This window comes from Sciurus carolinensis, chromosome 2, assembly GCF_902686445.1.
Source record: "Sciurus carolinensis chromosome 2, mSciCar1.2, whole genome shotgun sequence".
In the NCBI taxonomy this organism is placed as follows: domain Eukaryota; kingdom Metazoa; phylum Chordata; class Mammalia; order Rodentia; family Sciuridae; genus Sciurus; species Sciurus carolinensis.
The window spans coordinates 137,021,894-137,047,691 of record NC_062214.1 but is presented as its reverse complement, the minus strand read 5'-3'; the positions used below and the strand labels follow the sequence as shown (position 1 = coordinate 137,047,691).

The following is a 25,798-nucleotide window of genomic DNA, read 5'->3' as shown; positions in this document are numbered from 1 at the left end:
TGCTCTATCTGAGGTGCATGTGGTAAAGATTTTTCTTCCCATTCTGTAAGCTCTTTCTTCATGTTATTGATTGTTTCCTGTGCTGAGAAGAAGCTTTTTAGTTTGAATCCATCCCATTTATTGATTCTTAATTTTACTTCTTGCACTTTAGGAGTCTTGTTAAGGCAGTTGGTTCCTAAGCTGACATGATGAACATTTAGGCCTACTTTTTTTTCTATTAGGTGCAGAGTCACTGTTCTAGTGCCTGAGTCTTTGATCTGCTTTGAGTTGATTTTTGTACAGGATGAGAGATAGAGGTTTAATTTCATTTTGTTACATATGGATTTCCAGTTTTCCCAGTACCATTTGTTGAATAGGCTATCTTTTCTCCAATGTATGTATGGCACCTTTGTCTAGTATGAAATAACTGTATTTATGTGGGTTTGTCTATGCGTATTCTCTTTAGTTGTATAGCAGATTTTAAAGACATTAAAAAGTGGTCTCATGACAGACCAAAATAATTACTTTTTTAGCATTTGAATGTAAATAATAAGGATTTTTGTGAAGTTTTCCCTTAAAATGTTTGAACATGTTTAGAATGACTTTTTTATGCACATGGTTCTGTGCCAAAAATCTTTATTACAACATCTTGGCAAAATTATGTGTCCTTTTCCATTGAACTTCTGTAACAGACTTAACACTGTGTGGAAGATATTTCAAGACAAACTGTGGCTATAATATAAAAGTACAATTGCCCCTTTCTCTTGTTTCTTTAGATAAGTGGCACTAGAAATTATAGATAGTTTTGGCAAGGGTTCAAGGGTTAATGTAGCAGATAAATAAAAGGAATTTTCTGTAAATTGAGACCTGCATTATTTCAGTTGTCTTGTCTTTCCTAACCTAACTCATTTAATTTTAAAAAGTAAATACTTAAATTCTTCCTGACAGTGTGCTCAGCTTTTACTATCGTTTATTACTTCAATTATACTTGATATCACTTAGAACAATCTGCCATTTGGAAATCTCAGTATAGCCTGGAGCTTAGTATTAGATCTGGCTGCTATTGTAACATGTACAGCATATGACATTAATGTATCAAAATTAGATTGGATCATCCCTCCTGGTTAAATTTATTTCACATTTCTTTTGTATTCAGTTAACATAAACCTATTAGGGAAGCTGACACATGGGGATGGCTGTATAGGAAGGATATTTTTAAAGTATTTTGATTAAAAAATGAAGTTATAGAGCCATGGCTTTTCTGAGTTGTGTAATCTTTTTTTTTTCTTTTAAAAAATGTCATAAAGTCCACATCCCACATTTATATCATTCCAATTATGTTATACACAGGCATAAGGAAGTTAACTACAAGGTTAAGGAGTTAAGAGTTTTAAGTCACACGTTTTTTGTGGGCTTTGTTTGTTTGTTTGCTTACCCTATGCCCTTAATCAAAAATAAATTGCATATTTTAAAAATAGAAATTTCTTGTATATTAGCATAGATATTGATGACACCTATCCCTATTTTTGTCTTCAGACTTTCCCACCTTCAGTGTGTCCAGGTATCTCAGTAAACTGAAAATGAACTCAAATGTTCTCAGTGGCAGAATCAATAAATACACTAGAATAATAAAATTTACATTTATACCATAATCACCAAGGAGAAAATTCAAGAATCATAGGCATTAAGTTAATTTTTAATAACTTGTAAGAAATCCAGCTTTGGATGCTTTACTTTGATGCAGTTTTAATTATAACATTAACTCAGATTGTCAGAAACACCTTTGTAAGCCCTACAGATATCCTAATAACATTTTAAAGGTCTAATAACGCTCAAGGTAGTTTTGTAAGCAAAGAAAACCTGGAAATTTGTTAAACCACACTTTCCGTTACTCAATAAGTGATCATACAATTTATGAATTATCTATTTCTTTTATTTCTCTTCCTTTTGCCTCCTTCACGCCACTTCACTGCACATTAGCACCTCCAGAGAGTGGTCAGAAAAAGAAGAATCTTATAAACAACCTTTCTAAAAGTTTGGTAGCAGAAAATTGCTAATTAAGAAGAATGGGCTAGGGCTGGGGTTGTGGCTCAGTGGTAGCATGCTTGCCTAACACATGTGAGGCCCTGGGTTCGATGCTCAGCACCACATAAAAATAAAATGAAGGTATTATGTCTACCTACAAATAAAAAACATATTTTAAAAAATAAACTGCAGGATTAAAAAAAGAAGAAGAAGAATGGGCTCTATGTGAATCTTTTTAAGTTCTCTCTGCTTCTCATTGACTATGGACAGTTGAGTTTGTCTTATCTTCTGCAGTGTCTCTTACTGTCTTTAAATGTGTTTCATGTGTTGTGAAAATGACCAAATGAAATTTAAGCATTTTTATTATTTACATTTTCCCCTTTTTATAGTATGTTGTTGTCACTAACTATATGACTATACTCACAGAGCTTTTTATAAGGCACTGTAAATTATTTTCTTGGTTTTCCAGTTGAGACATTTAGGAAATGATGAAGTGCACATCGTTTGGTCAGAGCATACCAGGGACTACAGGAGAGGAATTATTCCTACAGAATTTGGTGATGTTCTTATTATAATATATCCAATGAAAAATCACATGTTCAGTATCCAAATAATGAAAAAACCAGAGGTAAGAACTCGTTGTTCCCAATTTCAGTGATAGATTTTGAGTTTCTATATGTGTTTATGAATTCTTTCCATCTTACAGAAAAAAAAATTAGATCAGGCATTAGGCTGTGAAAATGGGGGAAATGCAACCTAGACTCTGGTAGCAGAGTAGATATCTTAAACCTAGTACAGAAGAAAATAAAACAGGATAAATAGCAAGAAACTGCTCAAATGGGAGATGGCTCAATAGTGCTAGGGTGAAAGTTCCTTTATAATAATCTCATTAAAGGACCTATCTTTCATTAAAAGAATGATCGTGCCAGGCACAGTGGTACACGCCTATAATCCCAGTGACTTGGGAGGCCAAGGCAGGAGGATGGTGAGTTCAAAGTCGGCCTCAGCTACTTATCAAGGCCCTGAGCAACTTAGCAAGACCCTGTCTCTAAATAAAATGTGGCTCAGTGGTTAAGTGCCTTTGGGTTCAATACCCCATACCCCCCCAAAAATGATCTTTCCCTAAAAGACTCAGTAAGAAGTAAACCCTCCCTTTAGAATAAGAATATATGATTCCTTTATTTTTAGTTTTATATACTTATTAAAATTATGTGATTATTTAGTCATGTTCACTGAGGACAGTACAAATTTAAAAATAAATAAAATAAAAATAAAGAGCCTAGTTCTGTAACCTTTCCTATAGTTGGATATCTTGTATTATAGCATAGTGTTAAAGCAGCTAGTACAAAAGTATTTCAAGATCATAAAAGTTTGCTGATATTCTATTGCATTCCTTTTTTTTTTTTTTAAGCTGAATTCTTTCAGTAGAAAACTTATTCTTCGATAATTGATCAAGAATCTTCAGAATTCCTTGAATTGGGTTGAGGTTTTCATGTGTGAATTTTACTGATGGCCAGGTTTTTTAAGATTTATCTAAACCAGAGGTCAACATATCATGGCCCATAGCCTAGCCTGATTTGGTACAGCCCACAAGCTAAAAATGATTTTTTACACTTTTACATTTTTCTTTTTAAAAATTTTTTGAAGAATAAAACAGTTTGTGGCCACAAAGCCTAAAATGCTCACTATGCCTTCCACAGCTTATTTCCTTGCCTTCAGCTACCATTTGTGCCAGTGATACTCATAAAATAATGTGTATTGGTAGAAGGGCAGTGCTGGGGATTGAACTCAGCTAGGCAAGCACTCTACCACTAAGCTGTACCCCCAACCCTAAATAGAATTTTTGAAATTGTCATTTCCCAATAAAAATGGCATTTAGTTTCAAAACATTTTTTTTTTCTCATATACCAAGTAAGGTATTTTAGGTTCTGTAATAAAACCAGTCTCTCACAAAAGTATAAAAAACTTCCTGCCTATAAAGATACATATCTTTTCTGTGTTTGCTCAGTGAGGAAAAAGGAATTTACTTCTAGCATTGGCTTTCTATATATAATTAAAACTTCAAAACTTTGCAGATTGGCAGAATTCTAAATTATTTAGTTGGTTACATGAAACACATAGCTCTTTTACATAGACACCCTGTGGAACTTTGGCATTTTTTGTTTATGGTCTAGGATGAGTGATCTAGCCTGGAAAATAATTTAATTATTGAACAGATTTTTTACTCAAGGAAGAACTAAAGAAGCAGAAACACTTTTGAATGCAAAATGTTCTTGATTGCTCTTGTCTGTAGTCTTTCTGCAATTTAAATGTAAAATATAAAATTGTTTTCACTTCTCTATTAGGTTCCCTTCTTTGGTCCACTTTTTGATGGTGCTATTGTGAATGGGAAGGTTCTACCTATTATGGTTCGGGCAACAGCTATAAATGCAAGCCGTGCTCTGAAATCACTGATTCCATTGTATCAAAACTTGTATCCTTTTTTAACAGTATGGTTTCTACCATAATTTATGTCTGCTTTCCAAGGTAAGTATTTGTGTGTGAAGACTTTTGAGTTAGTTTCTGTTCATTGATAAACAAATCATGGAGTTCCTCCGCAGTGATTGAGTAGTTGTGATATTTGAATGATGTATTTTCTTTTATATACTTTTAATCAGTACTAACCTTTTAGTTAATTAATTAGAGTACCATTATTTGTGGGCATTCTGCTGCTCTGAAGGTGTAGAAATAAAAGTCATTGCAAAGAACTCAGTCTTGGGGAAACATACTGTTTTCAACATACATGCTCTAAAAGATGTAAATGCAATATGTATACTAACAAGGGGCCTCTCACTCAGCTGGAGGGGATGGTGTTATCAGGAAACACTTCTGACGAACGTGAGGATTAAACCAATCTTCAAGGACAAATAAGAGTTAATCAGATTGATGAGATTAAGAGCTTTCCTAATAGGACAACATAAACAGAGACGTGGAAGTATGAGAGGACATGCTGTAATTAAGAATATAGTTTCTGGAGCCAGATTATACTCAAATGTTGGTTTTTCTTAACTGTTTCCTTTAACGTCTCTGAGCCTCAATTTACTTATCTTTAAAATAAGAATAATTGTAATAGCGCCTGGTGTTATGAGAACTAGTAATGACTCATTATATGTAAGGGTCTTAAAATAGTGCCAGGAGTATACTGTGTACAAGGTTTTAAATTATTTTCTGATGGATCTTTTCTAAAATGAATTTGAGTTTTCCACACAGTTTTTCAATATGATTAACACTATTTCATTATTACTGTTCTTTTATACAACAAACTATAAATGTTAGGATTTAAAAGGAAAGCTTTTGAAAATGTTTCCTTTCACAGGAAATATATTTATAACTTGGAAATCTGCCACATATTTTTTTTCTTTTGATGAAAATCTACTTAAGAACGCTTATTCTACATAATTTCTCATGCATGTGACACTGAAATAAAATTACAAATGGATCATTATATGTTACATTGATAAAGCTTAATGATGTTTATATAGCATTTTTTATTTGTAACATATCTTTACTTACTTTAAATTGAAAACACAGAATTAAAGTTGTCATCTTAGGAAATGATAATTCAGGAGACTTGCATTGTTAAAAATATAATTTGGAGTGTGTGCCTATAGTCCCAGCTGCTTGGAAAGTTGCTTGAGCCCACAAGTTTGAGACCAGCCGGGGATACGTAGCACAATCCCATCTCAAAAAATGACACTGGGAGAAATCCACTAAATGGAGATCTACAAATTGAAAAAAAATTTTTTTTTACATAGTATTTTTAAATCAGTGCTTTATAAATAAACATAAAGGTGAAATTTAAGGCTGGGGCTGTAGCTCAGTTGCAGAGCACTTGCCTAACACATGTGAAGCACTGGGTTCAATCCTTAGCACCACATGAGAATAAATAAAATGAAGGCATTCTGCCCATCTACAACAACAACAAAAATTTTTTAAGAAGGTGAAATTTACTGTGGTGTATTCATATACATACTTGGGATAATTTGGCCAGTTTCATTCCTCCCATTTCCTGTCCCTCCTCCCTCCCCCTCAAACCCCTTCCTGTATTCCAGTGATCTCCCTTCCATTTTCATGGGATTCCCTTCCCTTTTTTTTCACTTCTTCTTATTTTGGCCTTTTGCTCCAGCTTCCACATATGAGAGAAAACATTTGACCTGTGATTTTTCTGAGTCTGGCTTACTTCACTAAGCATGATGTTCTCCATTTCCATCCATTTATCAGCAAATGCCATTATTTCATTTTTCTTTACAGCTGAGTAAAACTATTGTGTATATGTGTGTGTACCACATTTTTTTTTTTATCCATTCATCTGTTGATAGGTATCTGGGCTGGTTCCATAACTTGGATATTGTGAATTACACTGATGTGGCTATCTAACTGTAGTATGCTGATTTTCATTCTTTTGGGTAAATACCAAGGAATGGAATAGTTGGGTCATAAGGTGGTTCCATTCCTAGTTTTTTGAGGAATCTTTATACTTATAGTCCCACCAATAATTTGAGTGTACCTTTCTCCCCATGTTCCTTGCTAGCATTTTTCTTGATAATTGGCATTCTGATTGGAGCAAAATGAAATCTCAGCTGTGTAGGGTTTTTTTTTGTTTTTTTTCTTTTTTTTGTGGTGGTGCTGGGGATTGAACCCCAGGGCCTTGTGCTTGCAAGGCAAGCACTCTACCAACTGAGCTATATCCCCAGCCCTCAGTGTAGTTTTGATTTCCTTTTTTCTGATTGCTAGAGGTGTTGAAAATTTTTTCATATATTTGTCAACCATTTATGTGTATTTCTTTTGAGAAATATCTGTTTAGTTCTTCTGCCCATGTATGAATTGGGTTATTTATGTTAGGTTTTTGAGTTCTTTACATATTCTAGATATTAATCCCTTATCTGAGAAGTGGGTGGCAAAGATCTTCTCCCCTTCTGTAGGTTCTCTCTTCATACTCTCATTTCCTTTGCTGTACAGAGTTTTTTTATTTGATGCCATCCCACCTATTGGTTCTTGGTTTTATTTCTTATGCTTTAGGAGTCTTGTTAAGGAAGGCAGTGCCTATGCCAAATGTTGGAATGTTGAGCCTACATTTTCTTCTCGCAGTTGCTGATTTCTGATCCAGTTCCTAGGTCTTTGATCCACTTGGAATTGACTTGTGCAGGGTGAGAGAAAGGATTTCGTGTCATTCTTATATATTTGGATATCCAATTTGAAAAGAAATTTCAGTGGGCAAGTTCAGTGAGTGAGTAGGGTAAACATGAAGAAAGTGTTTTCAAAATCTCTTCTCTTTGTACAGTCTATTAGTTGGTTTTATAAATTGTTTTGAAAAGTATGCAGGCTGCTTTTTGTTTTGAATAATTAAGGATAATTTATTCAAGAAGGCAATTCAGAGTTTTTGTGAACCCTGCTGAGTTTACCCAGAAATCAGGGTCATTTCCATTACCTTTGGGACCAGGAATCTTAAAAGTCATTTCAACAGATGTGATTGATTCTTCAAACTCATGGTTTCCCATCTTTAAAGTTTGCATACCACATGACTTCTTAGGAATTTCATGGGCCAAGGAAACTCAGTGGTAGAGCACTTGCCTGCCAAATATGAGTCCCTGGGTTCAGTCCCCAACACCACAAAAAAAAGCAGGGTGGGACAGGGGGGATTTCAGCTTCACTCCCAAGATACAGTATCTTATTCTTTTGTACAAAACAAGATACTTAAGTAACAAATTCTCCCCTTTCTAATGTATTTTTTCTAAATTCCTGTTCTGCTTTTCATCTTATTGTAATTCTTTCTAAAAGCTTTGAAGTTTTAATCTGTTTCTTGGAGCATACTTTTCAGTTTATTATCTCCTGTATATCTCTAGAAAGGTAGCTAATCTTACATGAAGTGTATAGTTACCCATAAAATAATTTTATCCACATAGCTTCACCAAAGATGTCTTTCTGACCTTTATCTCTTTTGTGGCTCACCTAATCCTGTTGTTCACCCTGAGGTTTATTGTCCTCCAAAATTTCACTTAAGTCACAATTGAAAGTAGAGCACAGAAATGGATATGAAAGAGTTTGCATTTTCCTGTGTACCCACCCCCTCAAAAAAAAAATGCTTTAAATCTTTTTGGAAAGTGGTAAAATAGATTGAAACACAGAACTCTATTTGCCTCTTGTGTCATAAAACAGGAACTCCATTAATTGAGCAAACAAATTTTTTGACCTGATATACAAACATTTAAGATGTACACCTCCCCCAAGAAGTTAAAAAATACAAAATCAACAATGTTGGGGATATAAATTGTTTAATTTTTTTATACTCAAGTTCACATTTTTGTATTCAGATTTTCACATGTAAAAGTTGGTAAATTATGATTTTTAACTTGACCTCTGCTTTGCAATCTTGTTCAAGTCACAGAATCTTTTATTGTTTTTTGCAGTGCTAGGGACAGAACCCATGACCTCAACCATGCTAGGTAAACTCTACCACTGAGCCACTCGGCCAGCTCATGTTATAGAATCTTCTAATGTCACTTTCTTCATCTGTAAAAAATATACTAATGCCCATCTACAAATTGTGAAGATTACATGAGATAAATGAATTTGGATGTGCTTAGTAAATGCAGTAAGTTGCATTATTTTGACCAGTGATGAATTGTTATGTATGAAGATTATAGGCAATATTACATAATTCCACCCAATACCAAGGAATTGCCTAATTATGTTTTTATGTTTGGCTGGTTAATAGATTGATTTGTTGGATTATGACATCTTTAATAGTTAATCATGTTGAGACATTGATATCATGTTGGAGAAAAATTCTAGAATGAAGAGAGACAGTTAAAAATGAAAATAGAAAACATAAACAGTGTATTTAAGTAGCAAAGCTGAATAGTTCCTATCAGCAAAACTGCCTGTGGAACAGAGTAAAAACATTAAATCAGATCAAACAAATTCTTCTTGACATAGACACTTGAATTTAGAAGCCATAGGAAATTGTTTTCCAATGCTGTACTTTTAAATATTTTTAGTTGTAGATGGACACAATACCTTTATTTTATTTATTTATTTATTTTTATGTGGTACTAAGGATCAGACCCAGTGCATCACACATGCTAGGCAAGCACTCTACCACTGAGCTACAACCCCAGGCCTCCAGTGCTATTTGAATGTAGTCAACCATTGTATCCATGGGTTCCATGTTCTATAATTCAACAAACTGGAAATTATTTGAAAGAAAATTAAGACTTTTTCTTGTCATTATTCCCTAAATAATGTATGACAGATATTTAAATAGCATTTACATTTGTAGAGGTATTACTGTAAGTAGTGTAGAGATAATTTAAGGGATACACAGGAAGATTACCTTGCTTATATGAACACACTGCACCATTTTATATGAGACTTGAATATCTCTAGATTTTTGGTATTCGTGGGATCCTGAAACAAACACCCCACAGATAATCGAGGGACAACTATATATAGTTGTAAATACTCTTATCCTTTGTTACTTGGAAGAACATAACAATCATTCACAAAGATGCACAAAATTCTGTGTTAATTCTAAATGTTGAGGACAGTGCCATCCTACAGAAACATCTCTTGTTTTATAAATCAAAGTGTATGTAATAATTTACAACCATTCATATGTACTTTTAAGATGTTAAAATATAGGAATATCTGTTTTAAATTTAAATAATAAATACTGATTTCCAAAATATAATGTATGAAATTTTTAAAAATGTATGTTTTTGACAAATCCAAATTTACTTTCATTGAAAACAGATCTATGCATTCTAAAACAGATCAATGCACTTAACATGAATTACAACAGGAATTGAAATAGTAGTAGGCTTTGAAAACCACCAGTTAATATTTTAATTCTCATAAAAGAAATGAAGGGGTAAAAAAACAAAGTAATAAACAATTATATTTGGATAATTGTACTACTGGGTCAGTTATTTTATGCCCAGTAAAAGTACCCACTAAGATTCCACAGCATAAATTGTGCTATTTATAATCATTAAATACAGTTTAAATTTTACCCTAGGAACATCTTCTGTAACTATGAATCTAATGTTGTTCACTAAATGAGGACAATATTGATTGTCATATGCTGCCCAAATCGATCATCCTGGCAGCCAGAATTACAGTAATCTGTCAGTATTGATGACTGTCTTTCAAGCTTTGAAACCTCTCCTTACTTCACTTGTCATTTCTTGCAGTACTTGTACTGGAAAAGCATTTTCATGCAACCTCTGATTTTGTCAGCTAGGTACATTTTTTTTTAAGCTCAATTTATTGGTTTGCTCATGCAATTAGAATTGAATTGCAACCCTAGAAGGAAGACCAGGCAGATTCTAGGTAACCACTGGACCAGAGGGATATTTCAGGTTTGATCTTAGCCACCATTTATTAGTTACCTAGAAAGGATGTTGGGGGGTTTTATTGTTGGTTTGTTTTTATTTTTTGCAGTGAGAATAATTCTAAAGCATTAATTTCATGGCCTTAGCCTTTGTGACTTCATTCTATTCCTTAAATAAAAATTTTAAAGCAGTTACTTGTTTTGATGCTGAAGACATTTTGACTGACTTCTGAATGTACAAATATGATGCCATCATGTACATACTGTTTCTTTTTAATGTGAGATTTACATGTAAATTTTTTTCAGAATTTACAGTATATAATTACATTGTATTTGCATCCTTAGAGAAAGAGAATCAATCCTTCCCCTGATTATACCGAAATCTGCAGCTAGTCAAGTACCTTATATTTAATGGTATAATATTTGCATAGAAATACACACATTCTCCTGCATGCTTTAAATCATCTCTAGATTACTTTATAATATCCAGTATGTGAATGCTATATAAATAGTTGTTATGTTGTACTGTTTAGGGAATAATGACAAGAAAATAGTCTGTACATGTTCAGTAGAGACACAATTTTTTTCAGTATGGTTTTGACTGCAGGTTGGTTGAATACACAGATTAAAAAAATCCACAGATCCAAGTGGCATATATAGTGAGAAAAAAGAAGGAATTGGCTTTCACATTTTCAGGGTCTATCAGGTCTGAAAAATGTAGAGACCCAGGGAAGATTTGATATTTCTGTCTCAGTCTGAAAGTATCTGGAAGTAGGATTCCTTCCTTTCTCAAGTGACCTCTGTCTCTGTCTCTGTCTCTGACCTTTGACCAGATGAGGCCTACCTGCATTATGGAAGATAATCAGCTTTACCCAAAGTCTAATGATTTAAATAGTAATCACACACACACACACAAAAAAAGTCACAGTTACAGTAACATCTGGACTGGTGTTTAACCAAAAACTAGGTCCCATAACCCATAACCCAGCCACATTGACCCATAAAATTAACCAACACTTCATGCCTCTTTTCTTCTTATTGCAGAATGTAATTTGAGAAAAGTACGTAAATCATAAATGTACTGTGATGAATAATTACAGTTAACTACCACCACATCAAAAAATACAACTGTTCTTTTTTTCTTCTTTCAAAAATATCTATCGATCATTTACACAGTAGTAGTAAAGATTTAGAGATTAATGCAGAAAACCAATCACATGGTCGTCTGGTTTTTATAAAGGAATAAGGAGAAAATAATATGTACATTAATAATTATTACACAAGATGAAATGAAAATATTAAGTAGAATAATAGAAGATATGAGAATTCCAAGGAAGAAGAAATTAGTTTGGAATAAGAAGATCAGGAAAGAATATGTAGAAAATCTGGATCTCAAAGGATGGGGTTTGCTGGGACTATAGCTCAGTGATAGAGTGCTTGCCTTGAATGTTTGAGATACAGGGTTCAATCCTCAGCACCACATAAAAATAAATAAATAAGTAAATAAATAAATAAATAAAGATTTTGTGTCCATCTACAACTAAAAAAAATTTTTTTTTTTTGCGGTGCTGGGGATCAAACCCAGGGCCTTGTGCTTGCAAGGCAAGCACTCTACCACCTGAGCTATCTCCCCAGCCCCAAAATGTTTTTTTAAAAGGATGGGATTTGAGCAGATAGAATGCAACGTATCTCTTAGAGCTTTGTGGGTCTCTATACATATAATATTCTGAAATATACAGTATGAAGGATATTACCCAATTAAGTAACATGTTTAAGGAAATATGTTATACCTCAATTTAATATTCTTTCCTACCACAGCCAATATTATTTGATTTATTCTAATCTGTTTAGATTGACTTTTTCTTAAATGCCAGAATTGGGTTTCTGTTTAACTTTATCAGACAAATTACAAGAAGTCAATGATCATTCTTCAATTAGTCACAGTTTGTTATCCCTGCAGTTCTTCTACTCAGATGTAAAGAACCTGTTGCAAAAGTATGAGAGCCAAAAGTAAATGAAATGCAATTGATTGGCTCTGCTAATGTGGTTTTCATTATGATAGGACATTATAAAACTCTTAGGGGGGCCCATCAATATTGCTGTCATTTCATGTTAGCAGAAAATGAGTTTCTTAAGAAACTACATAATTTTATGTATCTACTGTCTTTTGTAGATCATTTTCTCAGAAGATAACATCAATAAGCATGAACTATCCTTAATTTAATCAATAAAGAGAGGATAATAATAGTACCATACTCAGGATTTGTGTAAGGATTAAACAAAATTATCTACGTGAAGCACTCAGCAGCCTGTTTGTCATATGTGGCAACTGCTCAGCAAATAGCAGCTACATGGTGGTTGATATTATTAACCTTTATATTGACACTGGAAATATACTAAAACACAAACCTGAGTATACCAAAAGATTGACAATGGTTGCTGACTGCTTATTGAAATAGGTCTACATTTGTTGACTACCTGCAAATAATTCTTTTTATCTTACCCCCGACAAACCTCATTTCTCCCACTCTAGTTTCGTCAAATATACCGGCATTCCTCCCAACTCCACCCCTGTTCTTTGTAATCATCCCCACCACACTGACACCCAGGACACTCTCTAATGTGTCAAGCTAAACCATGTCTATTTTCTATGAATGCCCTTCTCTTTCAAGCCCACATTTTTACCCTAAGAATGCCCACCTCTTCCTAATTATACTCATTCTTAATAACCTAATTAAAATAATCCTTTGGAGAATTGCTCACATTGCCTCAAGCATTTTGTTATAGTAATTACCATGTATGTGCACATATTAATGTATGTCTTACCCTCCTTGTTTCACTGACTTCTGGCACAGTCCCTGCCCTATAATTGGTGACTTGTAACTTATTATAATAGGATAAGAGTGGATGGATTTTAACTCATTTTTTTCTCTTTAACAGAAAATTGCTATCCATTTACCAGTATACATTAAAAGTTCATTTGTATTTTTTATGATCTGTGTGTTTGAAGCTTACGATTAGTATAGATTCTTTTAAGTTCAGATTAAACTGGACTATAGCTCTGAAGAGCTCACTGGGTAGGTAAGAAAAGAGAACCTAGGACACGAAGAAATTGCCTCTGACATAAGACTAAACCAGAACGGCACACACCCAAGGGTTTTATATTTTACTGGTTTATCAGTGTATTTTTATAGAGGTCAGTATTGTTTAATGAGGATAATTTTCAGAGACCAGTAGTCAGTGGAGGTAAGGGGATGAGGTATCTGTTAGGTAGAAAACAGAACTAAGACAGCTCTGACTTGATAGTGACAGAAGTTGTCTCAGGTATCCCATCCAAGGAGGAGGCCGTGTATAGCAGTAGCCCTAAAGGTTCATGCTTCCTTTCTCTGTGGCAGGGAAAGTGGTAGCCACAGTAGAGCAGTAGGGAGCAGCTATGGGAGTCTATATGCTAGTGAGGTCTCAGGTTTTGTTGCTTGAACACTGGCACCACCTACATTAGTGATTCCCATTAGGAATCTCATGTCATTTTTTTTTTTTCTTAGTTGTAGATGGACCCAGTACCTTTGTTTTATTTGTTTATTGTTATGCAATGCTGAGGATGGAACCCAGGGCCTTACGCATTCTAGGCAAGTGCTCTTCCATTGAGCTATGACGCCAGCCCCCTCATTTGTTCTTCCTACTTTCTAAATGGAAGTTTGAATTGTTTAGTTTTTAAATACTCCAATATCTATAATTATTGTTATTCATGCTTCAAAAGAAGGGAAGATAAGTCTTTAAATAAAAGTTTTTCCAATTAAGTGAACCAAGTTTTGAGATCTTTGAAATTTTTTGTGGTCTTTGAAACGCTTGCAGCCATTTTGCCATTGATATTAATTCATTGCAGTAGAACCTCTTCAAGAGTAGACAACATTCTTAAAAAAAAAAACGTGAGAGTAGACAACATTCGTATTTACCTGATAATCTCTAATTGGAGCATTTGAGTCTACTGTGTTAAAGACATGGGCATTACTTGTAAAGAATTTTTTGCTGTGCTTAAACATCCTGTTGGCCCAGATTTTGCTGCTAAGCCTCATAGGCTACATATGCAGAGTAATTACTTAAACAGGGGCTCTGGATATGTGCAGCAATTCTGTGTTGACTAATATATTCCTTTTTAAAAATTTTTTTATTGTTAATGGATTATTTATTTTTTATTCATAAAAAATAGATTATTTATAATGGATTACTTATTTATTATTTATTTTTTATTCATATGAGGTGCTGAGGATCAAACCCAGTGCCTCACCTGTGCTAGGCAAGCGTTCTACCACTGAGCCACAACCCCAGCCCCTAATATATTCTTTACTATATCAGTTTTCATTTGTTCAGCTATTCTTTCAATAAATGGTAATTATGTGCCTATTGAGGGGTTTTGAGGGTCCTCCTTAAAATCATTGTGGGAATATTTTTATTGCGTACCTTTAGAGGTGTTAGTTTTGGCCTAGCAAATCTAGACAATATTGTCAAAAAGATATAAAAGCAATTAGTGTAAATCTGTCATGTAATAAATTTGCGATGATAATAGAGTAAGTTTATTCTGTGGAATTGAACCAGTATGTCTAAAAATAACAGCATCTCTCAGTGTTCTCTAGAGACAGTCTTTTTTAAGGTTTAACTAATATGGACCAATAATAATTACTTTCTTATATTTAAATTGTGTGAGCTCACAAAAAAAAAAAAAATGACTTCACTATGTGACCAACTTCTGTTAACATTGTTCTAATTCTAGAGATATTTAAGTTTTTACCCTCTATCAAGAACTTAATGCACTAATAATAACATTAATAACATTGCTAAATAATTTTGGATCATTGATCTGTTCACCAGATATTGCCTACTTCCTACATGGGAGACATTGTGAGAAAAAAAGCTAGGAAAAGAAAGTAAGTCACTGCTTTCAAGAAGCTTACACACTGGTGTGGGAATAGAGTCCTATGAGTGGGGTAATGAAGTGCACACTGATGAAAGTCTAGCAGTAGTGGCACATACAAAGTAGGGTAGCAAAGGTAATCAATATTAAGTGGGAGAAGATGGTTGGGACGGAATTAGGAGGGGCTTTACCAAAGAAGACTGCTCTGCTAATTACTCCAAAGACACAAGGAACTTTTCAAGATAGGTAGTTAGTGAAGAGTTTTTCAGGGGTGGGAAAATGACCTGGAGGCATACAAGTATGTTGCGGTCAAAAAAAGTTTGTACTGCTGGGTGATATAAGACAAAAGAAAGAGTAGTGGCACATAAAGATCAAGAAGTAAGTCAAAATCAGATAATGTAGTTAAACAAAGAAAAGCAAACTTGGTTTGTGCATATATATATATATATATATATATATATATTAGTTGTCAATGGATCTTTTATTTATTTATATGTGGTGCTGAATATCAGATCCAGGGTCTCACACTGGCAAGCCCTCTACCACTGAGCCACAACTCCAGCCCTATTTTTTTGTTTGTTTGTTTGTTTGTTTTGGTACACAGGATTGAACCTAGGCATGCTTAACCACTGAGCCTCATCCCCTGCTTTGTTTCCATCTTGAGACAGGTCCTCACTGAGGCTGGCTTTGAACTTGCAATCCTCCTTTCTCAGTCTCCCAAGCTGCTGGGATTATAGGCATGCGCCACTGCACCTGCTGTGAACTTAGGGTTTTCTAATGCTGCCAACAGTAATATAGCAGCCTGTGTCTAAGGTGACAATTCCTTCTGCTTTTGTGTATTTTTCACCTATGGAGTAGCAAAACAGTTATAGCTTGAATTTATCATTTTTCATTTTTAGAGAAGCCTTTCCAAACTGTTTATTTTCAAAGTCTCTATTTTTTGTAATAATTATTTAAGCAATAAATGCCAGACTAATAGCATCAGTGTTACTTTTTCTTATTGAAGCTAAGAAGGTAATCTGTTAATATTTACTTATAATTTTCATTTTTAAAACAGCATTTGAGATTTTATATATCTTATGATAGACTCACAATACTCCTCTTGTATAACATCCTTTATGTTTTCCCTGTAAAATGCTTTTCTACATGGTTGTGCTTTTACACATTATTATACTTTAACACATTATTGATAAATTGAATGTTTTTATTCTTTTCTTATAGTATATTGGTTTCATGGAAAAAATAGCAAAGAAAAATCATAACCATCATCTTATCTGTTTTATCAAATCCAGCGTGACAGTATGGTCTACATATGCCAATCCAGACAGTTGGGTGATATCACAGTGTGCCAGAAGGAAGATAGAGAACTCCATCAGAGCATGGACAAACTATTCCCTAAAAGCAACCAAACTTGATATTTCTCCACTTCTGTTTTTAATTTCTCACCTATATTATAACAGGGATTTTTTCCCCTTTTCATTAAAACCCTATATTGTTCTATTAGTGATGAAGATGCTGTGATATGCTTACATTATTATTCACCATACTTACTATATAATATGCAAATTTTTTCTAGTGTCTAAATTCAAAAACAACTGTAGATTCAGATGCTATTTAGGGATTTCAGAGAGCAAAGAAGAAAAGATGTAAAACTCAAATTAGTCTTTAAACCTATTGGACATAGGAATTGAAGTACTTTTAATTCTTTCATTTCATTTTACTATATATAAAAGCTTTTGACACTGAATATTTAATAACTAAATAATGGAATTAAGACTAAATGATGGGTCACAAATCTCTCCATTTCTTCTTACTGCTTTTCCTCTCAAACACTAGAATACAGCCTATTTAAATCTTAACTTTTGCTTGCCAAACCACTGTTACCGTCCATCTGTTCATGCCAATTGTAAAGAAGGTTCGGTTTTTAGTGAAGCTTTGCATTTCACATAAGGTATGTGAAGTGAAATTTCACAAGGGACATGATGGATCCTGATTCTTAGTGATAAACCTTTGGGGCCATCAGGGTTGGCATATGGTCCAGTATGATATGAAGGCTTGGGTTCCCTGGCTTCACTTCTTTGGCGTGAAGCTGATAAAACCTGGCTCTTGAGTATTATTTCACTGGACACCAATCATGGGCAGCAGGAACTGCCCATTTAACTCTCTGTGGGAAGGAAGCCCAGAGAGCATTCACAATAGTACCATTGTCAAGTTGCAAACTGCTCTGAACAGCTTGACAGCTAGGGAGGAGGGGAAGGGGTTGCTTTACTAATTGCTGTTCAGAAAAGAGAAGGAACAAAAACAGCTGTTGTAGAACTGATGTTTCTACATTTACTTTCTTGATAGGAGTGTTGACTTTTATTTAGCACATAGCTACCATCAAAAAGAAAGCAAATGAATATATTTAAACAACCACCTGTAGTAATCACTTGTTAACATGCCATTACCTATTTTTAGCCCACAAGATTATAGCAGAGTAAATGTCAGTTTTGCTTTGTGTTTTTTTTATGCTTTGATAAAAAATAATGTATTTTTTTATATCCATAAAAATTTTAAAGAGGAGGAATGGATTAAAACCACCACAGTTCATATAGTAAATAAGTTTAAAAATTTGGTTTAATTTCCTTTACACTTTGCTTTTTAGAATTCCCAAATAGCATATGAATATATATAAACTATATTAGTATACAAATATAAATTAGTTTTCTGTGTAACAGTTGAAAGTGCCAAAATAATATACTAAAGATAAATTAGTTATCACATTTTAGGATTAAATACTGTATTATCATTTACATGAATAACTGATAATGATTTTAGTTTTGTATGGTTATCTCATTGAATTCTTTCTAGTTCTAGTTATCTTTAAAAATGTGAGGTTATTTCCTTTTTATGAAGTATCGTGTACCCTGATGTTTGTATAAACTCCTTTTAAATCTTCTCTCCTGGCCTTTCCATTTTATTCCAATCAGTCCTATCAATAGTAGGTTGGTCATTCTGGTGAAAAGAAACAACAATCATATAGAAATATAGACAGATATAGGTATAGATATATAATAGAGATATACAGTATATATTTTATACAATATTTTTTATTAAAACTTATTTTCAGTCTCCAGGGATGCTGACTCCACAGTATTTCCACAGATGATTTATTTCCAGCTGATAATGACTATATTGCAGTATTGCAATTTATGTAGCCTTTCCTTATATAGGGATCAGGGAGAGATATTTTAAGCAAACTTCTTTAAATCTGTTTTTTTTTTTTAAATGGGGTGCTCTTGCAAAATTTGAAGAAAGTCAAATACATGTTTTGTAAAATTAGTAAATCTATAAAATTTACTTGTATTCCATCTCCTCATATCCCCTTAAGTGATTTTAGCAAATGGGCACCAATGCAGTATTTCAAAAACAGTAATTCATTGAATGTCCATTCTTCCTTTTACTGTAGAATAGATTATATTTAAGTCAAGATTAATGGATAGATTTTGATGTTAAAGTCCAGTGTCTAAGCCTATCATTCCCTGGGGGCACATAGTGCATTAGTTTAAGCCAATATACTGCTTATCACAGATTCTATGACACTGTCTTAAATGACAGTTTGCTGTACTTTATTACTACTTACTATGATAATAAAATCATTTTTGTATTCCCAATAATTATAGCATTTAAACAAAATCTTAATTAAATTAGTGCACATTTAGGTAGAGATAACACTTAAGTAATTGTACACTGTAAAATTTCACTTTTTTTTCTTTTTGCAGTTTTCTTCCAGTGTTCAAGTTATAGTTCAAATATATACATTCATTTTATATACATTCATTTCCTCAACTTTAATCTACTGAAATTTTTGCTCCCAAAAGGAACAAGTTCACGTATCAGATAAGGTTATAAATTTGGTTTAATTTCCTTTTCTAGTATCTTCAATGTTTTTAAAACTCTAGTGATTTTGAAGTAGTCCTCTCTCTACTATGAAAGTCTCATTATGCTAAACTAATAATAACATTTTAAGTAGATATTATCAATAATGAGTACAAAATTTTAATTTTATTAAATTAAATCCAGATTAGTTAATTTTTCTTTTAGATGTTTTGCTTTATACAACTTTCATGAAAGTAGAAGATATTTACATGTTTGATAATCATGTTAGAATTTTTGGAAACCACCAATGATTTATTAGATTATTAAATAAGAAAAGATTTTCAGATCCTTTGGGGTAGTTTTAAAAATTTAAGCCTATTTAAGGTTAATCTTTTTAAATGTATTTACATGAACTTTGGTAGAAATGGGCTTATCGACTTTTTACTTAATGTTTTCATTTAGTAATTGATTTATGAGCAATTATATATGGTACAAATTTTATTCAACTCCAGTTTCAATAATAGGGCTATCCTCACACTGCCTTAGCACCTGTTATGGATTTTGAGTCATCTGGCAGCCCATGGGACTTAGATAAAGAAGTACCAGGTGTCCTGCCTGTCTCCTAATTGAGACGCAGTGAAAACAATATAGTCTTGGCAATATGGTTAAAAGGATGGATTAAAGCCCAGCTTTGTCTGCTCTGACAAATCACAGCTTTTCCTTCATGATGTAGATAGTATCAGCTACTAAAGAATTTCATTAATGTAAGAGGCATCATAAAAATAGACAATTTGTCATAACCTGTTGCAGACTTTCAGAAGAATTTCAATTAATGTGGTGTAAGTAAATATATTTGTATCTGGGTTCATGCTATTTGCTTAAAAAAGTTTTATTTTTACTGCATATGAACTAAACTATATGTTTCATGAAGAAATTAGCTATAATAGAAAAAAATATGAAATATCCCTCCCCCTGCCAGATCATTAATTTACCAGATTTTGCTTTGTAAGGTAAGCAATATAGTTTGCTTTCATCTAATAAATAAACACTGCCTGTTAGGTCACAGCACACTTAATTTCCCTGTATATTTCAGGGAAATACACTGTTTCACCACTGACAATAACATAGGATCCTTGAAACGTATTTGCAAAAGATATCTTCTCATATATCTCAATAAAATCTTATTTTTCATCATTCAAGACTGGACAATGATATTGCCTTACAATGTTTAAAGATACTTCAAGGCCTTTTAAAACTAAAATGTTTCCTATGGCTTCTTTTTTTTTTTTTCACTTTTATTTTATGACAGACAAGGATTTTTTTACTATAATAATAAAAGTATAATGAAATATAGTATAACAAAATAAGCAGACATTTTTCAAAAGTTGCTCATCTTACAATTTAATTTTCATTGTTTTGGTAATCTTTGAGATAATTAACAAGCCTAATCTTCTTTCGTTTCTCTACACAACACCTAGATCATTGACATTGGATGTAGAAAGAGTGCTGGACATTAATTAAAAGACTAAGGTTCTAGTCCCAACTCTAGTCAGCAGCTTTGTTTTTCCAAGCAAATTTTTGTACTCCTCACCAAGAGAAGGCTTATTGCTGAATAATCATTTTGGTGATTTTGAGCATTTCCAGGTAATATTTGTGAATGTATCCTTACTCTAGTTCTGACTGTCCTAAATATTCTCAATAAATGATGCTGCATTTTGGTATAATACCTTTCAAGATGTCCTTTTTATAAACCTAAATACAAATGGTCCCTAGTTTACAGTGGTTCAATTTATGATATTTCAACTTTATATGATGCAAAGCTTGTTTCAGTAGAAACCATACTTTGAATTTTAATTGTTTCCTGGGCTAGCAAAATGCCATAAGATGCTCCCGCATGATATTGGGCAGCTCCCAGACAGCCACCAATTAAGAGGGTAAACAACCCTATATTCTATGATGTACTGTGTTGCTAAGCTATGATAGTAGGTCAAGTGTATTGAATGCATTTTTTACTTAGAATTTTTCAATTTACAGTACTTACGACTTAACAGTGGATTTATTGGGGGATAACACCATAAAAAGTTCAGCATCTGTATTTAAACTTTTAAAGTTTTTTTTCAGTTAACTCTATTCTTAATGCACAGAGCATTTCCAGAAATCTACCTAAAGTGGTCTAGAATTAACCTTCATTTGATTTTATCTGTAGCTTTTTTTTCTCCCCTCTCATTTTCTCATACAATTGAAGAATTTATGAAAATTTTTAAAATTTCTTTTAAAAAAAATCACAACTAATGACGAAAATATTTGTTTCAGTGCTTTTATTATAATTTGTCTAAAGAATTATCAGTTTTATTTTAGTATTACACCTTACATATTTATTGCTTATGTTTTATTCTCTTTTTTTATTATTCATAAAGGGTCAACAAAATCAGAGTGAGGTGAAACCAAACTCTCAAAAATAAGATAACTTGAAATTGGCTTTGAAGTTTTTCTAGCCCCAGCAGTAGGGAACCTCTTTGCTCATGATTGTTCTCCTAGTAAACTACACTTTATTAACCCATTAAGTTCCAGGTTTTCAATTCTAATATTTTAATTCTAATATTTCAATGAAATTGATAAAGGTGCATTAAAATAGGTTAGAAATCATAATCTAGAGCATACATATCTCATGTATTTTCATATAATGGGAAACATATTGAACTCTATAATCAATCATGTGTTAGTTTTCTCAAAAGACCTCTAAAAACAATTATTTCAAAGTTACCATAATTGGTCATTTACTGCTCATTACAAGTTCATAAATATGTTCTGCATCTGGGATAATAAGACAAAATAGAAATAGTTTATAGCTGGGCATGGTGGCACTTGCCTGCAATCCCAGCAGCTCGGGAGGCTGAAGCAGGAAGTTTCAAAGTTCAAAGCCAGCCTTAGCAAGACCCTGTCTCAAAATAAAAATTCTAAGGCAACTGCTTACTAATTTAGGAATTTCAGAGTAGGCCTTTAATCCCTAAGGCTGTATAACATTGAGTACAGGTATAAACACTTCATATTTGCCTTTGTTTAAAAATGAACCAGTGTTTTTGCTGGGTTAGGAAATAAAACATTGAACATGAACTTAAGAAGAAAATAAGTGAAAATGTAGATCTTTGATACTTGCCTACAACTGTAAACTTTCATAATTTCTCTGTGAAAATTATACTTTATATTCATTCTTTTGTGTAATATATATGTATATACACATGTATACATAAAAATTTCCATTTCTTTTAGGCTAGTCATAAATTACATTAATAATAATGTAATAATAATTTAAGATATAAGTACAACCCACTGGGGTATGCCATGGAATCATTGATCAAAAAACGAAAAGTATTCCCAATTCTGACAATAAAAGCAAGAAATTTGTGGAGAATGAGAGTTGTTGCTTCTTTAAAACCAAATCTGGCCAGGCACAGTGGCACATGACTGTAATTCCACTGACTCGGGAGACTGAGGCACAGAGATTGCAAGCTCAAGGCCAGCCTTGATGACTTAGCAAGACCTTATCTCAAAGTTAAAAAAAAAAAAAAAACTATTAATAAATAAAAGCGTTTTGATTGTAGCTCAGTGGTACAGCAACCCTAGATTCAATCCCAGTACTACCAAAAAAAAACCCTACCTTTTTTCTCCCTATATATTAATAAAACACTTTATATTACTTAACCTTTGACTCTTCATATTGTTTTTCACCATGAGAAATCAATTTCCTTACATCAGAATAAATCAAAAGCCCCTGTTTACATATTACAAATAAATATTACCAGTATTATCAGAGTTCTTATATATGAATATAGGTATATTTCTTAAACCAACATTGAAAATTGTCCTCCAAGAGATAGCACTTACTATTTACAAAGACGTGAGCCAGGCATCAAAATAAACTATTCTAAGTGCAGATGTAGGGGCACTTTTAGGTTACCCTGTATTTATATCCTTTTATACCCCCAACAAAGTAAAGCAGGTGGTGGTATCCTCATTAATATACAGATAAACTGTTTTAAAGAGAATTCAGACCTATCTGTCCAGGTCCAAGCTGAAATTGAACCTCTATTTCTTAACAGCTGGTCTTGAAGTTTAAAATTAAAAGTAATTACTTAAAATATGTAATAATGTTAACATTACTGAAGTGCAGATTAAACTATTTCTTCGTTAAAGAGAATGTTTGGTTCCCTTTATTATTTTTAGAACAGTAATATTCCTTCCCTTTTCTGCTTTTACAGAAAGAAGGAGGATTAGTGGATAATTATATTGCTATGATTGCAGCACCTGTGTGTTATTTCTTTTGATTGGCTAGTTCTATATTAAAGATTCCTACCAGCTAAGAGTCTCCCTTATCAAATGTATTTTTAGCTAACTTTGGCTTGAGTTGTTTTAAATTTACAATAAAACCCTCTCAATTCAACTTAGATCTGTACTTTAAACTTTTGTTCTGGATTTTTGTTAGTTTACGTTCAGCTTTTTATCTTATGCATTTCAAATTTTTTTTAATTTCAATACCATTGGCAACACTCACAGTAAGAATATAGCTTGAGTTGTCCTCTTGTTGCTAGCCATCATGTTTGTGTATGCCACTCATCTTATAGGTACTAATAACTCTTGCCTAGAGAGCTGCCTTTTGTAATGAAAAAGTGCCTAACTTATGAGATACAGGAATTAACTGCTTTAGATTCTGGTTACAATTGCAGATGCTTACAGCACTGTTTGGAAGTTTGTAATCATTACGATCACAAAAGTACCTTGTTGTGGATCCAGGAGTATGGTTTAAATACTTAAGAGTTTATTATATGTCTTTAATATATGTTTTCTGAAGTAAAAAGGGAAAAGGCAAATGTACTATAGATTGGATTGATTTGTTTTAATATTATTTGTCTACATCAAACCTGAAAAATTATGAAGAAATTTAGCTTTTAACAGGTGAGTTACTATTTATATTTATCAAGCTAACAGTGTTTTCAGAAGTTCAGCAGCCCAAAAAGGAAACTAGATGGTTAGCCTGTGCTAGTATGTGATGACTACTGCCGTTTTCCATTTAAAATTAGCCACTAATGGTTATTTTCTTTCACTCTGCCACCTAGACTCAAACTTTTTAAAAATCATTTTGGGAAACACTGTTTTCCCTAACAAAGATTTATTGTAATTTTATTAAAATGTGTTTTCTATAAAGAAAAAATGTTATATTAGAATAATTTAGTTTTGTGCCTTATGTATTAGAGTTTCTCTTGTTTATAAAAAAAACCTCCTTTTGTATAGCAAAGTAGAATTACCCTTCAATATGTGTTTTATTTAGATAATCATTTTCTTCCTCTGATAAATTTACAACATGAGAAATACCTTGTTTTGGAAATATTAATATTTTCTTTCTGCCTAATTTTTTGCGTAAACTCTAAATATAATAAGATAAAGTAAAATAGTTCATTTGTAGGCCCTCTGAAAGTAGAGCATTTTCAAAGCAGGTAGGTGTCTCCACCCTACTTTTCATGAAGCGTTTTACCCATTCAAGCAGACTTTTCAAAACAGCTTGTTTTGATAGCAGACTGTTCTCCTGTGGGCCTTCAGCCTTTGCTTCCTGGCAGCACCTTTGGTGCGAAAAGAGAGTGATCAATTGGGAGACTATCAGTGCCAGCATGCATAGAGTGATAAGTTAACACACCACTGGGAATTTCTAGGGCCCACCAAGATACTTCACTTCTAATGTGCTAACAAGCTCATTTTTCTACCTCTTGCCTCTTCAGTTATTTTTTTTTCTCAGAAGAGCTTAGAAGTTGAGTGCATCAGGCATAATGAAAAGCTCTGTAGGAGGGAGAAGCAATAACCCCATTTTTCCCTTTTCAGCCAAATAGAAAATTAGTTTCTGGTAATACACAAAGGCCAGTATTTTTTGTACAAGGGGCACTGCTGTGAATCAAAGGACTCTATTAACTGCAGAAAATTCGGCAGCTGTGAATCTCCCCCAATGAAAAAAGTACTTTCCAACAAGTTGTGAGATATGTAGTATTATTTAGATTGAACCATCAGTTTCATCCTCTTCTGTTTATAACCATATACTCCCTTTAAAAGTGTGCTGTTACTTTTCCATGTTAAATTGAACTAAAAAATGTCTGTTATCCTTCCACAAAATCCTCATCATCAGTCATTTTAATATAACATCTTGTTGCTACCCATTTCAGAAGTAAAATTCTTCTGAAGTTCAACTCCAGTGTACATAATTGAAAAAAATGGATTGTAAGGAATTGGAATTCAGGTTATTTCAATATTTGATGCATAAAATAAATAGTAATGCAAGAGATTACAAAGCATCTAAGGGGCAAAAGATAGCATAATCAAGGTCAAATGCAAAATGAATATACTGTAGTCTTACCTTTAACTCTTAGACTTTTTACCCCTTCTTAATAAACTTTTACAAATGTAACTGGCTATGGTATCTCCCATTGAATTATCGGTTTAAATTGTCTTCCTCTCAAATTATTTTCCTTGGTCTGTGTATAGATTTGGTCTACAATTTCTAGAATTGGAGAACTTCAGAATAAGGAATTTTGAGGAAGAAACATTGAAGTTGGTTTTAGAAAAAAATCGGTGAAAAAAGAACCAATGAGCATATTTTTATTATCCTTATTTAA

General features: G+C 33.0%; 1 protein-coding gene across 1 annotated transcript in view; it reads left to right on the top strand.

The window, feature by feature from the left end:
* Nucleotides 1-25,798, top strand: part of Ralgapa1 (Ral GTPase activating protein catalytic subunit alpha 1) — a 217,231-nt gene that overhangs the window by 178,913 nt on the left and 12,520 nt on the right. The window contains 2 exon segments of the mRNA XM_047542464.1: nt 2,474-2,632; nt 4,350-4,477. Of these exon segments, the coding sequence (XP_047398420.1) occupies nt 2,474-2,632; nt 4,350-4,477 (287 nt within the window).